The sequence below is a fragment of the Asparagus officinalis genome, chromosome 3, assembly GCF_001876935.1.
Source record: "Asparagus officinalis chromosome 3, Aspof.V1, whole genome shotgun sequence".
Lineage (NCBI taxonomy): Eukaryota > Viridiplantae > Streptophyta > Magnoliopsida > Asparagales > Asparagaceae > Asparagus > Asparagus officinalis.
Window position 1 is genome coordinate 101,903,731 of NC_033796.1, and position 14,017 is coordinate 101,917,747.

General features: G+C 33.4%; 1 protein-coding gene across 5 annotated transcripts in view; it reads right to left on the minus strand.

Annotated features, from left to right (window-relative positions):
* The window catches only part of LOC109835349 (probable inactive protein kinase At3g63330), a 47,248-nt gene that overhangs the window by 27,019 nt on the left and 6,212 nt on the right, over positions 1 to 14,017 (minus strand). For 2 of the 5 annotated variants that reach the window (XM_020403325.1, XM_020403327.1), the window contains 5 exons: positions 13,333 to 13,438; positions 13,095 to 13,233; positions 12,675 to 12,930; positions 10,229 to 10,596; positions 684 to 760 (listed from right to left, as the gene is read on the minus strand). In XM_020403325.1, the coding sequence (XP_020258914.1) occupies positions 684 to 760; positions 10,229 to 10,596; positions 12,675 to 12,930; positions 13,095 to 13,233; positions 13,333 to 13,438 (946 nt within the window). Of the gene's footprint in view, positions 1 to 683; positions 761 to 10,228; positions 10,597 to 12,674; positions 12,931 to 13,094; positions 13,234 to 13,332; positions 13,476 to 14,017 lie in introns of those variants that run through there. The other 3 variants (XM_020403326.1, XM_020403328.1, XM_020403329.1) reach the window with 3 other exon arrangements.

Here is a 14,017-nt window from a genome sequence, read left to right on the forward strand (position 1 = left end):
TCGATGTCAACCCGATGATCCGAATAACCTCCATTGATGCCAAGCAGCATAACCTTCTACCACTGGTAATGGTAATCCCAATCCCAGCTCACAGTATGAGATTATGTGGCCAATAAAAATTACTAATCCAAAAGCTCATATATTGAATTGATGACAACTATGAGATTTTTAGAGATCCTATGAATTATGTGGGACTTCTCATATGTTTCAGGTTTCGGTTGAACTTGCTCATCGTCATTGTAGGTTCTATTATCATTTAGATTACCAGTTGTAGATTTATAGTTGCCTCAGTTATAGTTAATTTCTGCTGTTCTTTTGTATTGGTCTGCATTTGCTTCCTTGAGTTTCATTTAGATTAATTGTTTAAGAACCTTATAGATTCGTGCCACTTCAGCATGCCTGAGTATAATGTCAAAATCAAATTAGACTACCACCATAAAAATCTTGAAAACAAAAATAACAGGGTCTGAGCAGCCATTGATTCTAAAACTGGACTCAAAGTAACATTTGTCACATAATAAAAATCTTAGTAAATCATCAATCAACAAATATTGAGTTTGCATAAACCTCTCAGCTTGTGAGAAACAATGATTGTAGAAATCTTCATTAATTTTAGAAACAAAAGGATCTGAAACTCAACATTATCAAATGGAAGTAAAAACCCAGTATAAGTTTTAATGTACCAGCAGACGATTAAACTTTGATATGATTCGATTATAATACTCCATTGGCATCAGACTTGTACTGTATTCATTATTTGCTGCAGATATAGGGAAAATGTTGAGGGTAAGAGTTAGTACCTCACAGTAGATAAGATAACAAACATGCACCAAAGAAATATAATTGACCTAGATGGGAAATTTCCAAAGAAATCCGAACCAAAAAAATTCATTGTGCATATGATAGTGATGAGAATATACCAACTATACAAATGCAAATTATAATAATGCATGTCTAGATGGAAGTCAAGTGATAAAAAGCAACATCAATATCTGTAGCTTCCAGTGAATTTCTTACAGTTTTCAGAATAGCTAGGGGGGTCAACCTAAACTACTTACCTCCTTAAAGTCTGCAAGTACATTAAAAAACAAAATCCAAAAATGATAATTAGGTTCCATCAAATGGTAACAAAAAGCATCATTGGAAAGTGTAGACATACAATAGCTAATGCATTAAAACAGTTAAAACAGTCAACTGTAGCTTCTTTATGAATATTGCATCAAATAAATTTTTCAAGCCTCTAGATCAACAAAAAAAATAAAAAAGGATGAAATTTTTGTTGTTAAAATGGCTGTGAAAAGTTGTTACCCATAATCAATTTATACTGGTTACTACCTGTTGCATGCCTATGAGTACGAGTAAGGATACGGGTATATGTGCGGGTGGGGGTATGGAGCACAGCAAACTTATAAAAAGTAGTGTACAGCCACACAGTTATATATGTATATGTGTGTATATACACACTTACTTAGACCTTTATATACATATAGATATATAATGTATATACGTGTATAGACATATATGTATAGATATATACGTATATATATACACACACACATATGTATATATATGTATATGTATATATCTATATCTATATGTGTGTGTGCGCATGTGTGTGTATACATATATATGTATATACATATCTATATATAGATACACACACACACACACAGATATATATATATATATATATATATATATATATATATATATATATATAGAGCAAAACTTCTGTCAACTTAAGTGGACGTCCACTAAGTTTCTTATCCATTGATGATTACTTGATTGAGCTATATTATGGATGATCCACTCCGTTAAACTTGATCTACATATTCTAAAACCCCAACACACCAAATTTGGTGTGAACTAGTTGTGGTTTGACCCTCCGTCGAGCCATGTAAAAAGTTCTATTCACTCGAAACCGTTAAAATTGATACGAGTGGATGAAGGGTCAAACTACGACGGGTTCACCTCAAATTTGGTGTGTTGAGGTTTTAGAATATGTAGATCAAGTTGAACGGAACGGATCATCCACAATGTAGCTCAATCAAGTGATCATCAATAGATAAGAAACTTAGTGGACGTCCACTTAAGTTGACAGAAGTTTTGCTCTATATATATATATATATATATATTAAAATTTAGTAACTTACATGAGATCAATATTGTTCTTGTCATTCACATGTTACGGGAATCAAAATTTCTATAACATTTTAACATTTATTTTATTATGTATTATATAATTGAGTGTTTTAAATTAAACTATATATCACATAATTAAGTAAAGGTCTAAGTAAATATATACATATATTCAAGGTGTGTCGGGTACAGGTGCGAGAAGTGTCGGGTATGGATACGGCTTCATGATAGACGTATCCATGCAACATAAATTTGTTGTGACCCTCAAAGGAGGCATATATTAGCTCTTCAATGCATCTCGTTAAGGGCTAATCACTGAAGAAACTTGAATACAAGATCAAACTTTCTTAAATGAGTTTATCACTAGAACTCTTCGTTGTACACAACAATATTGTAGAAAGCAGAAGACGGAGCGAAGTGGCAAGGTGTTGCTTAGGCTTTTTGAGGCTTAAGCAGAAATTCAAAAAAACTAAGAAAAATTAAGAAAATTACGAAAATTATAAAGAAAAATAAAAAATGGAGGAAATTTTCTCAAATGCATATGTAACGATTTCTTAAGATAAGGAGGAAACGGTGGAGATGAGAAGGAGGTAGGAGGCGGCGATGAGGAGCAAGAGAGTAAGGTTAAAGGGTTGAAAGCGACAAATGATGGTTGAGGGATTTGAGTCTGCAATGGGTGAGATTCATTTTCAAATCAGGTTTTAAAATGATTGGTCCAATTTTCTCCAATAGGGTGATGAAAACCAATGCTTTGGGTCCTTTTTGTCTTGAAAGCGCTTTTGGGCTCACCTTTACAAAACAAACGTGGCTCATACGCTTAATAGGCCCCTCTGGGCCTTAGCAGAGCAACAAGCTATTGCTTTCACTTTTCTAAGCACTTGAGCGGCGCTTTCACTTGCTTTTTAAAACACTAATGCTCAATATTTACCTACCAACAACAATGGGTAGTTTGTCTAAGTGATACTTCTATAAAATCAGATTAGAGACTTCGACAAGGATGAATATGATGTACCTAGATGTAGGTTTACTTTGTTGGTCTCCATATATTACAACTAACATGCGATTAAAGTTCATAAAATGTAAGTTGTGCTACATAGTACACCTTAAATTAGACATTATTTACTAATGGCACTGATGAGGATGATCCTACATAACATTATAGGATCAAGATATGATATCGTATGATAACTTTAATCATGTTGAGTATAAAGTTATAACCTTAAACTCTCAACTTCAGAGTTTTGATGCAATGGAAGAGACATTTAATCTGGGTTCAAACCCACCAGCCACACATTTAAAAGAGAATAAAAAAAGAGATAATGTTGCCCGAAATGAAATTAATTTCATCGTTCATGTGCTATTGCTAGTTTATTCGTCACAAGAATTTATATGTAATTGGTATGCATATCTCCTCATCTATGAATTAATCATGCAACAAAGATGATTATAAAGGCTTTAAATTAAAAAGCAATGAAGAGTATATTTAAGTATTTACTAAAAACAGGCATCTTGCATCATCGTCTGGGTATTATTGCAAAACAAATTTTGTTTATGATGCAGCAACACTCAATTGAACTAGATACTAATTGTAAAAGGACCTAACAGGGGTAAGATGACTAGTACCTTGAGATCTTCAATCAGCGAGAAGAATGAATCCAAAGTTCACACGAAGGTTCAACTAAAATTACTAGTTATTTGAATAAGACTTAATGGACAACTCCTAAAGCAACCAAAGCACTTTTATACCTAGAAAGACTACTGAATGGGAGTCTATATGTGAGAATATGCCAGTCAACTTTGATAGAATTCTAACAAAATCTTTTGAAAATAACATACTGAGTAATTGGTAAATTTAGTAATATATTAGATTTCAAAAACCAAACTTGAGATGGAGCTTTATTTATTAGGTTTTTAGTTTTATGATATGATGTCCTAGCATGTCTAATTTTAAATAAATTCCTAGAATGTAGAATTATAAAAAAAATGCCCAAATTCTTCAAGTCACGCAAAATAGGTTCATCTTGGTATTTTCTGTTTAAATATGACTTGAATCAGATTAATTGATAAAGATTATTCCAATCTAGTTATTACAAAAAATAATCCTCATTCAGTGATCTCTCTCCTCGCTCTCTCTTGTAAATCTAAATGATGCATAACCCTTCTTTTGAATTAATTATCCAATAAAATTCACTTATTTTTGTTCTTTTTATTCGCTTGTGCAAGCAAAAGAGATTATTTAACACCTAGCGTAGGATACAACTTAATAGCATGACTACTCATACTTTCCATCTTCATCTTCATCATCTCAACAATCACTTATTCCCACATCCAACCGATTGCAGCCCTCTCAATCAACCCACCGCGGGTCACCCATATTCCCTCCATCTCTTTCGAATTAATAGTCCAAGAAAATTACTAGGTGCCTTCTTTTCTTTTTATCCTAAGTGGGAAAAAAAGATATTGAGTTAGCATCGGGCGAAAAATACACCTTAATAGTATAGAAACTAACACTACCTTCTTCTTTTGTCTCAACAAACCCTTCCTTATCTTCATCTTCGGCAAACTATTGCAACCCCCAAGTCATCCCACCTTAAGTCGTCTCTAACCCTCTTTCCCTTTTCGAATTGAATTATTCAATAGATAACCCTCATCCCTCTCCTTTTTAGTCTTGGTTGAAGCAAGAGAAATGGCACAACTAGCTACTATAGGAGACAATCGAAAACGAAGCATACCCACACTCTCATTTTTTTCCATTTTAGTATACGCTTTCCTTATTCTCTCCCAGCAAACTATTGCAATCTTCTCAATTATCAAATTTGGGTTCACCCTTACTCCCTTCTAATCTTTCGAATTAATTATTCAATAAATTTAATCTTCCTCCTTTGTCTTCTTTCTATCATTGGTGCAAGCAAGAGAGATTACATTAATAGTTAACATAGAATATGCGAAATAGCATATGTACTTGTACTCTATCTTCAGCTCCATCATTTCAAAGAAAACAACGTTATTCTCAACCCTTGCAACCACTTCTTCATCATAGCTTAGGTTGCCCCTGTCCCTTCGCAACCCCACTGATCCCTCCCCCCCCACCAAAAAAAAAAAGCTAAAAAATTTGAGCATTTGTTTTCTTAAATTATCTTGAGTCCTAGCCCCCAAGATCGCTCTACCCTTCATCTTATCGGCTCCCCTGTTATTGCTCTATCCCTACCCCCCTCCCTGATATATCCCGAATCTATCCAAAACCCAAATCAAACCTAAACTCATTCGCAAACCCTAAGCGGAAAAGAAACAAATGATGGGAAGTTTCAACAATTATTACTTACCTATAGGTCCAAACAATATATTTACCTTGAAGGGTCTGTTGGTATAATATTAATCAGTTTGAACCAATTAAATTAACCAAATCGACCAAATTTTAACGAATTTGTTCAGTTTTAGATTTTCGACTCTGTTTAGCTTTAAAAGAATTTAGTCAAACTAATTAACCTAATTATTATCTCGATTCAATAAAATCCACTTTCTTTTGTTGTTCCACAAATGTCCTTTTTTCCTTAATTTCATTATTCCGGTTGATCTGCATTGTTCTACCATTAATCCTTTGACTAGCATCTTCCATTGATTCCTTGATTCTCATCTTTTTTAGGATAAAAATAGTCCATTCATTATCAGTGAATCCAAACCCAAACAGATTTGACTGAAATGATTAGTCCAGTTCAATTTCAACGCTAAGGACAGTTCAATCCGGTATGGCAAAAATTTATTTGAGTTGATTGTTTATTAAGTTGAGCTATGTTCCTAGTAATAATATCCAAATATATGGATAATAACAGTCCAATCATAACTTCAGGTTCAAAAATTGAAAATAAAGTGTTAAATTTACATACATGAACTATCTAGAAATGAAATTTTAAAGGATTTCAATATATTTTATCTAAGACCATATATTGTCAAAAAATAGAAAATAGAGAAAGGGCGAAAACCTCCAATGAAGTCAAGTCATGCTCTTTTAAGAACCCTTCTTGTGTGAATCTCAACTTAATCAAATAACTAGGGAAAAAGAAAATTTGACATTCAGTTGAAAAAGTTATAAAACAATTATGGACTTAGAAGAATGGATATGAGAGATTAACCTCGACTTCAAGAACGACAAAAACAAAGGTTAGCACCACTCATGTTATTCATCAATGGCAGGTTTACATTCGCATAAATGGAAAGGTTAGTCTTGTAGTATCAACTAGAAGCATAATTTGAATGAAAAACTTCTATACTTTTGTCTGCATGATAGATATGATAAAAAATGATTTGTTGCGAGGTGGTCGATATTTCAGCATTTTTTTATCAATGTCTACGCATGTGTTGAATAAGATAGATTAGATTACCATAGATATCACCAAGCTGATTTCTATAAGTTTGTGAATTGGGTAAACTATGATTTAGTAACTATGTGCATCCAAATTGGTACTGTGTAAATTGTTAAGGTACTTTTGTACATGACCTTAACACAATGGGCAAATTTGATAATGACGATCAATATAGATGTATGAAGTATTATCAATAATAATGTACGAAAGACTTTATTAGCATTGTCACTCTTTCATTGTTTGACATCATCATATACACCATTGCTTCCTTTTGTGAATGCCCTTATCTTCTTACTGTTAGTTTATTTACATGCATAATTCAATACTTGTGGGTTCAAATTTTCATTGTTACTATACTTCTGAAATTTTGCTTTTGTATTGCAAGTTTATATATGTTATGTCAATATAATGTTATATATTAATATATGTTAAGCGGACAATTGTTAATCTACTTACCTATATGCTACACGACAACATACAAAGAATGCTTTAAAAATCGGATATCGGGGAAATACCGGATGAACAAAATTCATATTTGATTGCGGATATCGGGATATCTAGTAAATATCGGAGTGTCATGTTGGATGATGTTCATATGTAATACAACATCCTAAAATGTAATTTAACCATGCTTGATAAAATCTAAGCATAGAAAATATAAATAATATATGTTTAGGATCACTAATCATTCTTTCAAAATAAATAAACATCCAAATCGACATTGCAACATTCAATCGATTTTTTTAGACCGAACTGTCACTTGATATATCAGGAAAATCGTGATATAGTGCCTAAAAATTGTCAAAGTCAGTATACTATTTTGCAACAAGCCATCTAAAAGGACATATTGGTCAATATATTGGCTCATATATTAGCCATATCAGTGATATATAGCCAAAAATTACCAAAAATATAAAGGATATTAAGACCATATAGTTTCGAGCAGAGGCTTATAAAAGTATATATCAACTGATATCTCGGGCCACGTCGTGGATAGTTAAAAGAATGCATACAAATATTAGATTAATGGATGCAATAATTTGACAACATTTTGATGGAAGTATTTATTCTATTACATGTTATTTAATTGTAGTCATGTATGAAGACATGGTAAGTTTCTCAGCCTTTCTTGCATTTTCATGCTGCTACTATCTGGATAAGTATGCTTCCCAGAGTTTCACGAAGGAAAGATGATGATATCTTTGCTTTTTACATTTGACCACGGGAATCAATCGAGATAGGTGTCTAAATCATAGAAGTATCTGCAATTGGTTTAAAAAGAGATAAACCAAACATTAACATAATTACCTATAAACCAATAGTTTTATCTCATTTATTTTTAAACGCAAAATTTTGTACGTATCAGATGCTTGTTTATGTCCTATTACCATTGTTAGGAAGTTTATGTCATATTTTGGAATTTATATGGTGGTTGATTAATTTAGTTTTGATTAACTAATATGATTTAATGTAATAGACCTCTTAAATCATAGTTTGTGAATTGGTTTGGATAATCACCAAATAAAAAAGGTTTTGCAATTCTCTTTTTAGTATCATTATTATTATTATACTTTCAAAACATCTATTAAGAAAATTGCTTTTAATGTGTTCTTAAAAGATGAAAGGTTAATATAAAAAATGCAGTTACACAATAGAGTAAAAATTGAAATTGAACTAATATTGCGACATCGCATGAGTCAACTTGTTTGTGTAAACTAAAACAATTAGGAATTGAACAGTAACTATGCACTTTTCACAACTACAGTGCACCTATTAACCCTAAAAGAATATAACTTTTTTTATTTTTTCCTTCTAAGTCCATAGTTCCCCTCCATTTACTCTTAAACCCACCAACATTCAAAGTTGTGCTTCTTGCCTTTAAACCCAAAGTTTTAACTTTTTATTTCCAAAACTACTTCAAAGTTTTACTCCCATTTATTTTTAAAACCACTCACTTCCAAAGTCACTCTTAGACCTGAAATACAAAGTGATTATTTTTTTCTCTTTCTTCACATAAATGTTGCAACGCTATAAATTGTAGATGAGTTTTTGCTCATAAACCAAACTTATAAGATGACAGGTTAATACAAAAATTCAGTTACATAATAGAGTAAAAAATTAAAATTAAACTAATATTACGACGTCGTGCGAGTCAACTTGTTCGTGTATACTAAAACGATTAAGAATTGTACTGTAACTATGCACTATCCACAACAACTGTGCACCTACTAATCCCAAAAAAATAATTTTTTTCCTTCTACATCCATAGTTCCCCTTTATTTACTCTTGAACCCACCAACATTCAAAGTTGTGCTTATAAACCCAAAGTTTTAACTTTTTATTTCCAAAATACTCCAAAGTTTTACTCCCATTTATTTTTAAAACCACCCACTTTCTAAGTCACTCTTAGACCCGAAATATAAAGTAATTATTTTTTTCTTTCTTCACATAATGCGACGCTATAAATTGTAGATGAGTTTTTGGCTCATAAACCAAAGTCTTAAGACCGATTTACTTTAATTTCACTAACTTCTCAAAGGGCCTTTTCCCTCTAAATTCAAATTTTACTTACAGTTACTTTCATACCCATTTGCTTTTAAAATCACTCCAAAATCCCAAAATATTCCATTGAATTTTAAATCACGTTGTATTTCGGCAGTTTGATATGCGGTATAAATTGCTTATTATTATTTTGGTCAGTATATTTTATTTTTGATACTAAAAAACACCCTATATTTTATTATTACTCCTTGTGTTTTTGTTCAAAGTCATTGGTGTAGTTTGAAACAAATCTTCAAACCGTTATTTCCTTTAACCCGTTTTATACTAATGTTGCCGCATCACAAATTCTAGATGAGTTTTCTCCCTATAAACTCAAAGTATTGCCCCTATTTATTTTTAAACTCATCCACTCTCAAAATTACCCTTAGACACAAAATACTCCACAAAATTAATTTTAAATACAAAATGTATTCAATAGTTTAGTATACAATATAAGTTAGTATATTTTTGTCACAACTTGCAACTGGCTCTATTTTTTTGTTCTAAGTGGTCAAAATTACAGTCCAATTTTAAATCAAAAATTGCTTTTATTGTGACTTTTCCACGCTAATGACATAGCAAACGTGTAGGTTAATTTTGCTCGTGGGAGACACTATTATAATTAGAGAGCCCATTATCATATGGTTTTCCAAGAACGGAAGTCCTGCAGTTTGGAGTGCATCTTAGAGAGTAAGTCATTGCAACTGCAAGTGACATACCTTATGTTTCAAATTCTAAATTGAAAATTTTTAAATTCAAATTCTAACCCCATAGTTTTCAAGGCTGACCTCTCCTCATGTTGCTTATTCCTCTACTGTGCCTTTTCATTAGTTACAATATTTTATGAGTCCTATGAACTGAGTTCCACTTCTTAGGCCCTGACATTTCTTTTTCAAGATTAATTTTCATTCCAACTTTAGAAGTATCTAATTCCCACTAATGTTTTTTCTACATAATATATATAGTTCTTGCACTGTGATTTGCCTCAATAGAAAAAGGATAAGCAGGTAAGCATGTGCAAGAAGAAAAAAATCACTCAGGATACCTCTAGATCCCTTAATTGAATTATTAAAAAAGAGCCATCAGCAACAAAGCAAAATTTCAAGCATAAGAACTAAGAATGTAAGAAATTCAAGCAGCTACAAATATTATCAAGTCAAAATTATGATATAACTCTAGGCAGTTACCTGACTCTCTGTCCACTGCCTTCGGCAGTAAAAAATATGATAAGTGAAAGGCTTCTTCGCGATCACATTCATCTTCAATGAAGAATCCAGACTTACCACTAGATCCAAGTGGAACAACAATGACTGCCATGTTGTCCACTGTACCTTTCCTAAAGCCTGCTTCTACAATGTGGTCAGCCAAAGAATGCATTGCTGAATGTCTAGCATCTGACTTTACATTGGTTCTTAGTTTTTCATCCCATAACAGATTACAAACATCTTGTGTTGTCATTTTCTCAAAGATGCCATCTGATGCAGCAAGTAAATAACTGTCATTATTATTAATAGATTGCCAATCGGTCACCTCGGGTGTGGATACGACACCATATCTGACAATGATAAAATGACACATAAAAATGTCAGTACTCGTTTCATTATAATGATGGCAAGAACTGAAGAAATTTAATGTAATCCTAGAACACATAAATTGGCAACTATACTAATCTATAGTGATTATTAAATTATATTAGCAATCAACCATAACTATTTTCATTTGAAGATTATTCAACAACACAGTCCCCGTTGACCGCATAAATATAAATATTTCTAGCCATTAGCACATAAGAAAAGAAAGAAAAAGTGGCCTAAATCTGTTGACATTAATACCTAAGGAAAAAAAAGAGGTAGCCATATGCAAGAGACTGTGTCTTATTTTGGGTTGGGTTGGGGTTGGGGGTAGACTCACATAAGTGAAAGACTATCTCAAGGGGAAGCATTGTCAAGGTTTGCTTCTGGAACTCTAGTGTAGCCTTCATATGGATGGTAAGGAGTTGATAGTAGAATAAAATACAGAAGACTACAACTTGCCCTGGATAATAGATTTTTTTCAGTTTCGACACGTTAGTTTATTCATTCAGAAGCCACCATCTCCACATCCTTCTTTTTTTTTTGTGGAACCATATTTGGCCGTTTAGCATATCTTATTCTCATCAATGCGGGAAGCGCAGTTCAGTCAGGCTTATTGATAACCACTCCCAATTACTTGCAAAACATCAAGTAGCCATCATATGGATGGTAAGGAGTTGATAGTAGAATAAAATAAAGAAGACTACAACTTGTCCTAGAAAATAGATTTTTTTTCAGTTTCGACATGTTAGTCTATTCATTCAGAAGCCACCATCTCCACATCCTAATATTATTCTTTTTTTTTGGAAGGGGGGGGGGGGGGACCATATTTGGCCATTTAGCATATCTTCTTCTCATCAATGCAGGAAGCACAGTTCAGTCAGGCTTATTGATAACCACTCCCAATTACTTGCAAAACATCAAGTAGCTTACTTGCTTCTGTTCTTTGAAGGAACTAGATGGTCAAACTATCTTTGTACATCTGCTGATGGATGCAGATTAACTCCCTAATGAAATTAAGATCTCTTAAGCATGGTTAGAATCTACACTAGGTCTATTACAAGTTTACAGTTCTCTAACTTCTCTTGAAAAAGGATCCAACAAACTAGTTCTTTTTTGTTTCATTAAGACAATAACTATCAAACTTCAACATTAACAAAATTATTGTGACTGCATGATGTCAAATTCATCACAAGCAATGCCAGACGGAACTCCATATCACATGGAAGCGCTAATTCTTACATGATATTCTCAATGTGTAGATTGATTGGATTTTTATCATGAGGATGAATTGTTGATTTGGCATTCTACAGTATAGTCAGATGACTGAATTTATGGAGACATGTTTGTGAGCATGGACTGGTACAGCTACTTAAGGTGCTCCTCCTTCCTACCCAATATGGCCACTGTCCCTACATTAGAGCAGCAATTTTCAAGGACTTTGCTGAGACCTACAATGTCAGCAATAGATGGATTAAATTCTCCATAACACTACTAAATCCCCTCCCTCCCCATGCATGTCCAGTGTTCCCTCCTCTACTCTTTTCCCTATATCTACAAGAGTTATGGAGATTTGTTTATTTATAGCATAAGTTTAAGCTGCACAAACCACTAAGTTTTATCTTATGACCAAGAGGCTTTTAGCTTTTACAGTCAATCTCTCCCCTGCTGATAGTTTCTGCGACCAAAGATTTGGAATTCAGTTTGGAAAGCAGGTTGCCATCCAAGTTGCAATATTTGTCAACCTTTATGTTGAACCTTTGCAAATTACACTTAATACTCTTTTGCCAATTAAGGGACAAACGATAAGAGATGATGACGAAAGCTATGAAATGCACTGTTAGAAGTCATGGCCTATATTTGAGACACAGCATGTGGCACAGTATTATCCTTGCTTGTTTCTGTTTGCTAAATTGTCCTTGACTACTTATTTTCTTAATCACTTCTATCACTAATGATGGTCATGCTATTGCCTTGGCATACGAGACATCATTTTCATGTTGCAACCAAAAAGGAAAGGAAAGGAAAGGACTAAGCATTATATTACATATTAGTACCATACCTTTTGAAAGGAATGTCACCAATAGCTCGAGATATAGCCAACTCACCATTAACTCGAGGCACACCTGCCCACTCCAGAACATAACCACCAGCAGCTTCCACTCGATTCTTCTCCTCATCTCTATCAGGATGATGATCCCTAGTTAGCTCCTTAACACAAAGCCTTCGTTCATTCGGTTTTGCTAACTGAAATTTTCCATATCCATTAGGAGACAAAGCATAATTATCTCTCCTCCTATTTCTCTTTGAACTATTGCCTGTTGTACATCAATAGTAGGATTGTAAATCAATTCCAACTCAAGCAAAACTAATATTAGTTACAATATTTCCTTTCAGAAAAAAAAAATACAGCAAAGCTAAGAGTCATGTTGTCTGTGAAGAATAAAGCAGATTGTAAATGCTTTCAACAGACAATAACAACCTTTTCTAGCAGAACTATGAAAATTCTCTGAGCACAAAAGTGATTTTGAGTCTCCGACATTGGCAGCCAAAATCTGGCCATCTGCAAGAAGAACCACGGTGGCAGTTGTACCAGACACAAGATTTTTTCTTAAAGCTTCCTGCATGAAGTTAGAAAATATAAGTTCTCTTTCAAAGCAAAAGAGGTTTTACACAAAGGAAAATCACAAAAGGATCACAAGAAAAAGAACAAGGCTTACCTTCGAAAATGCTTCATCTATATCATGGATCGTCCTTAACAAAGATTCCTTTAGTGTTTCCATATGAAATTGCCCATCAAATATTATAGGTGAGATCCACCTCAACCTGTGATGTTATTGGAATTTCTTTGGCTCAGACATGTCTTTGGTTTAAAAGTACAGATAAAACATGAAAAAATAGAATAAATCAGTTTGACTGGCCAAACCAAAGACAATTTAAATGTAAAATAAAGAATCAGTTTGGCTGACTAAACAAAAAAGGCATTAATATTGACGAAATATAGTGAAAGTCATATTGAAAGCTCTATGTTATTGGAAGCATTTTACATCCTGTTTGGATGTGAAGATTTGATTTCAAATTCTGGAATTGGACCAATTCCAGGGTTTGGGTCTAAAAATATTTCAAATTTTGGAATTGGCCCAATTCCATTTGGGTTTTAACAACGAGCACTCCGATTTGATATTACATCTGTATAGATGTCATTTGCAATTCCTGATCGATCCCCTCCCCCTTTCTCAGATTGTGATCCTCTCCCTCTCGCAATGGCAACCCCCTTCTCAGACTGCAGTCTCTTTCTGAGATCGCGATCCCCCTCTTTCTCAGGCGAGACTCTCTCAGACTCTCAACGGTCTCCCACCCCCTCTCGATTCTCTCTTCACTTCCATCAAAACCCTAGATCCAACC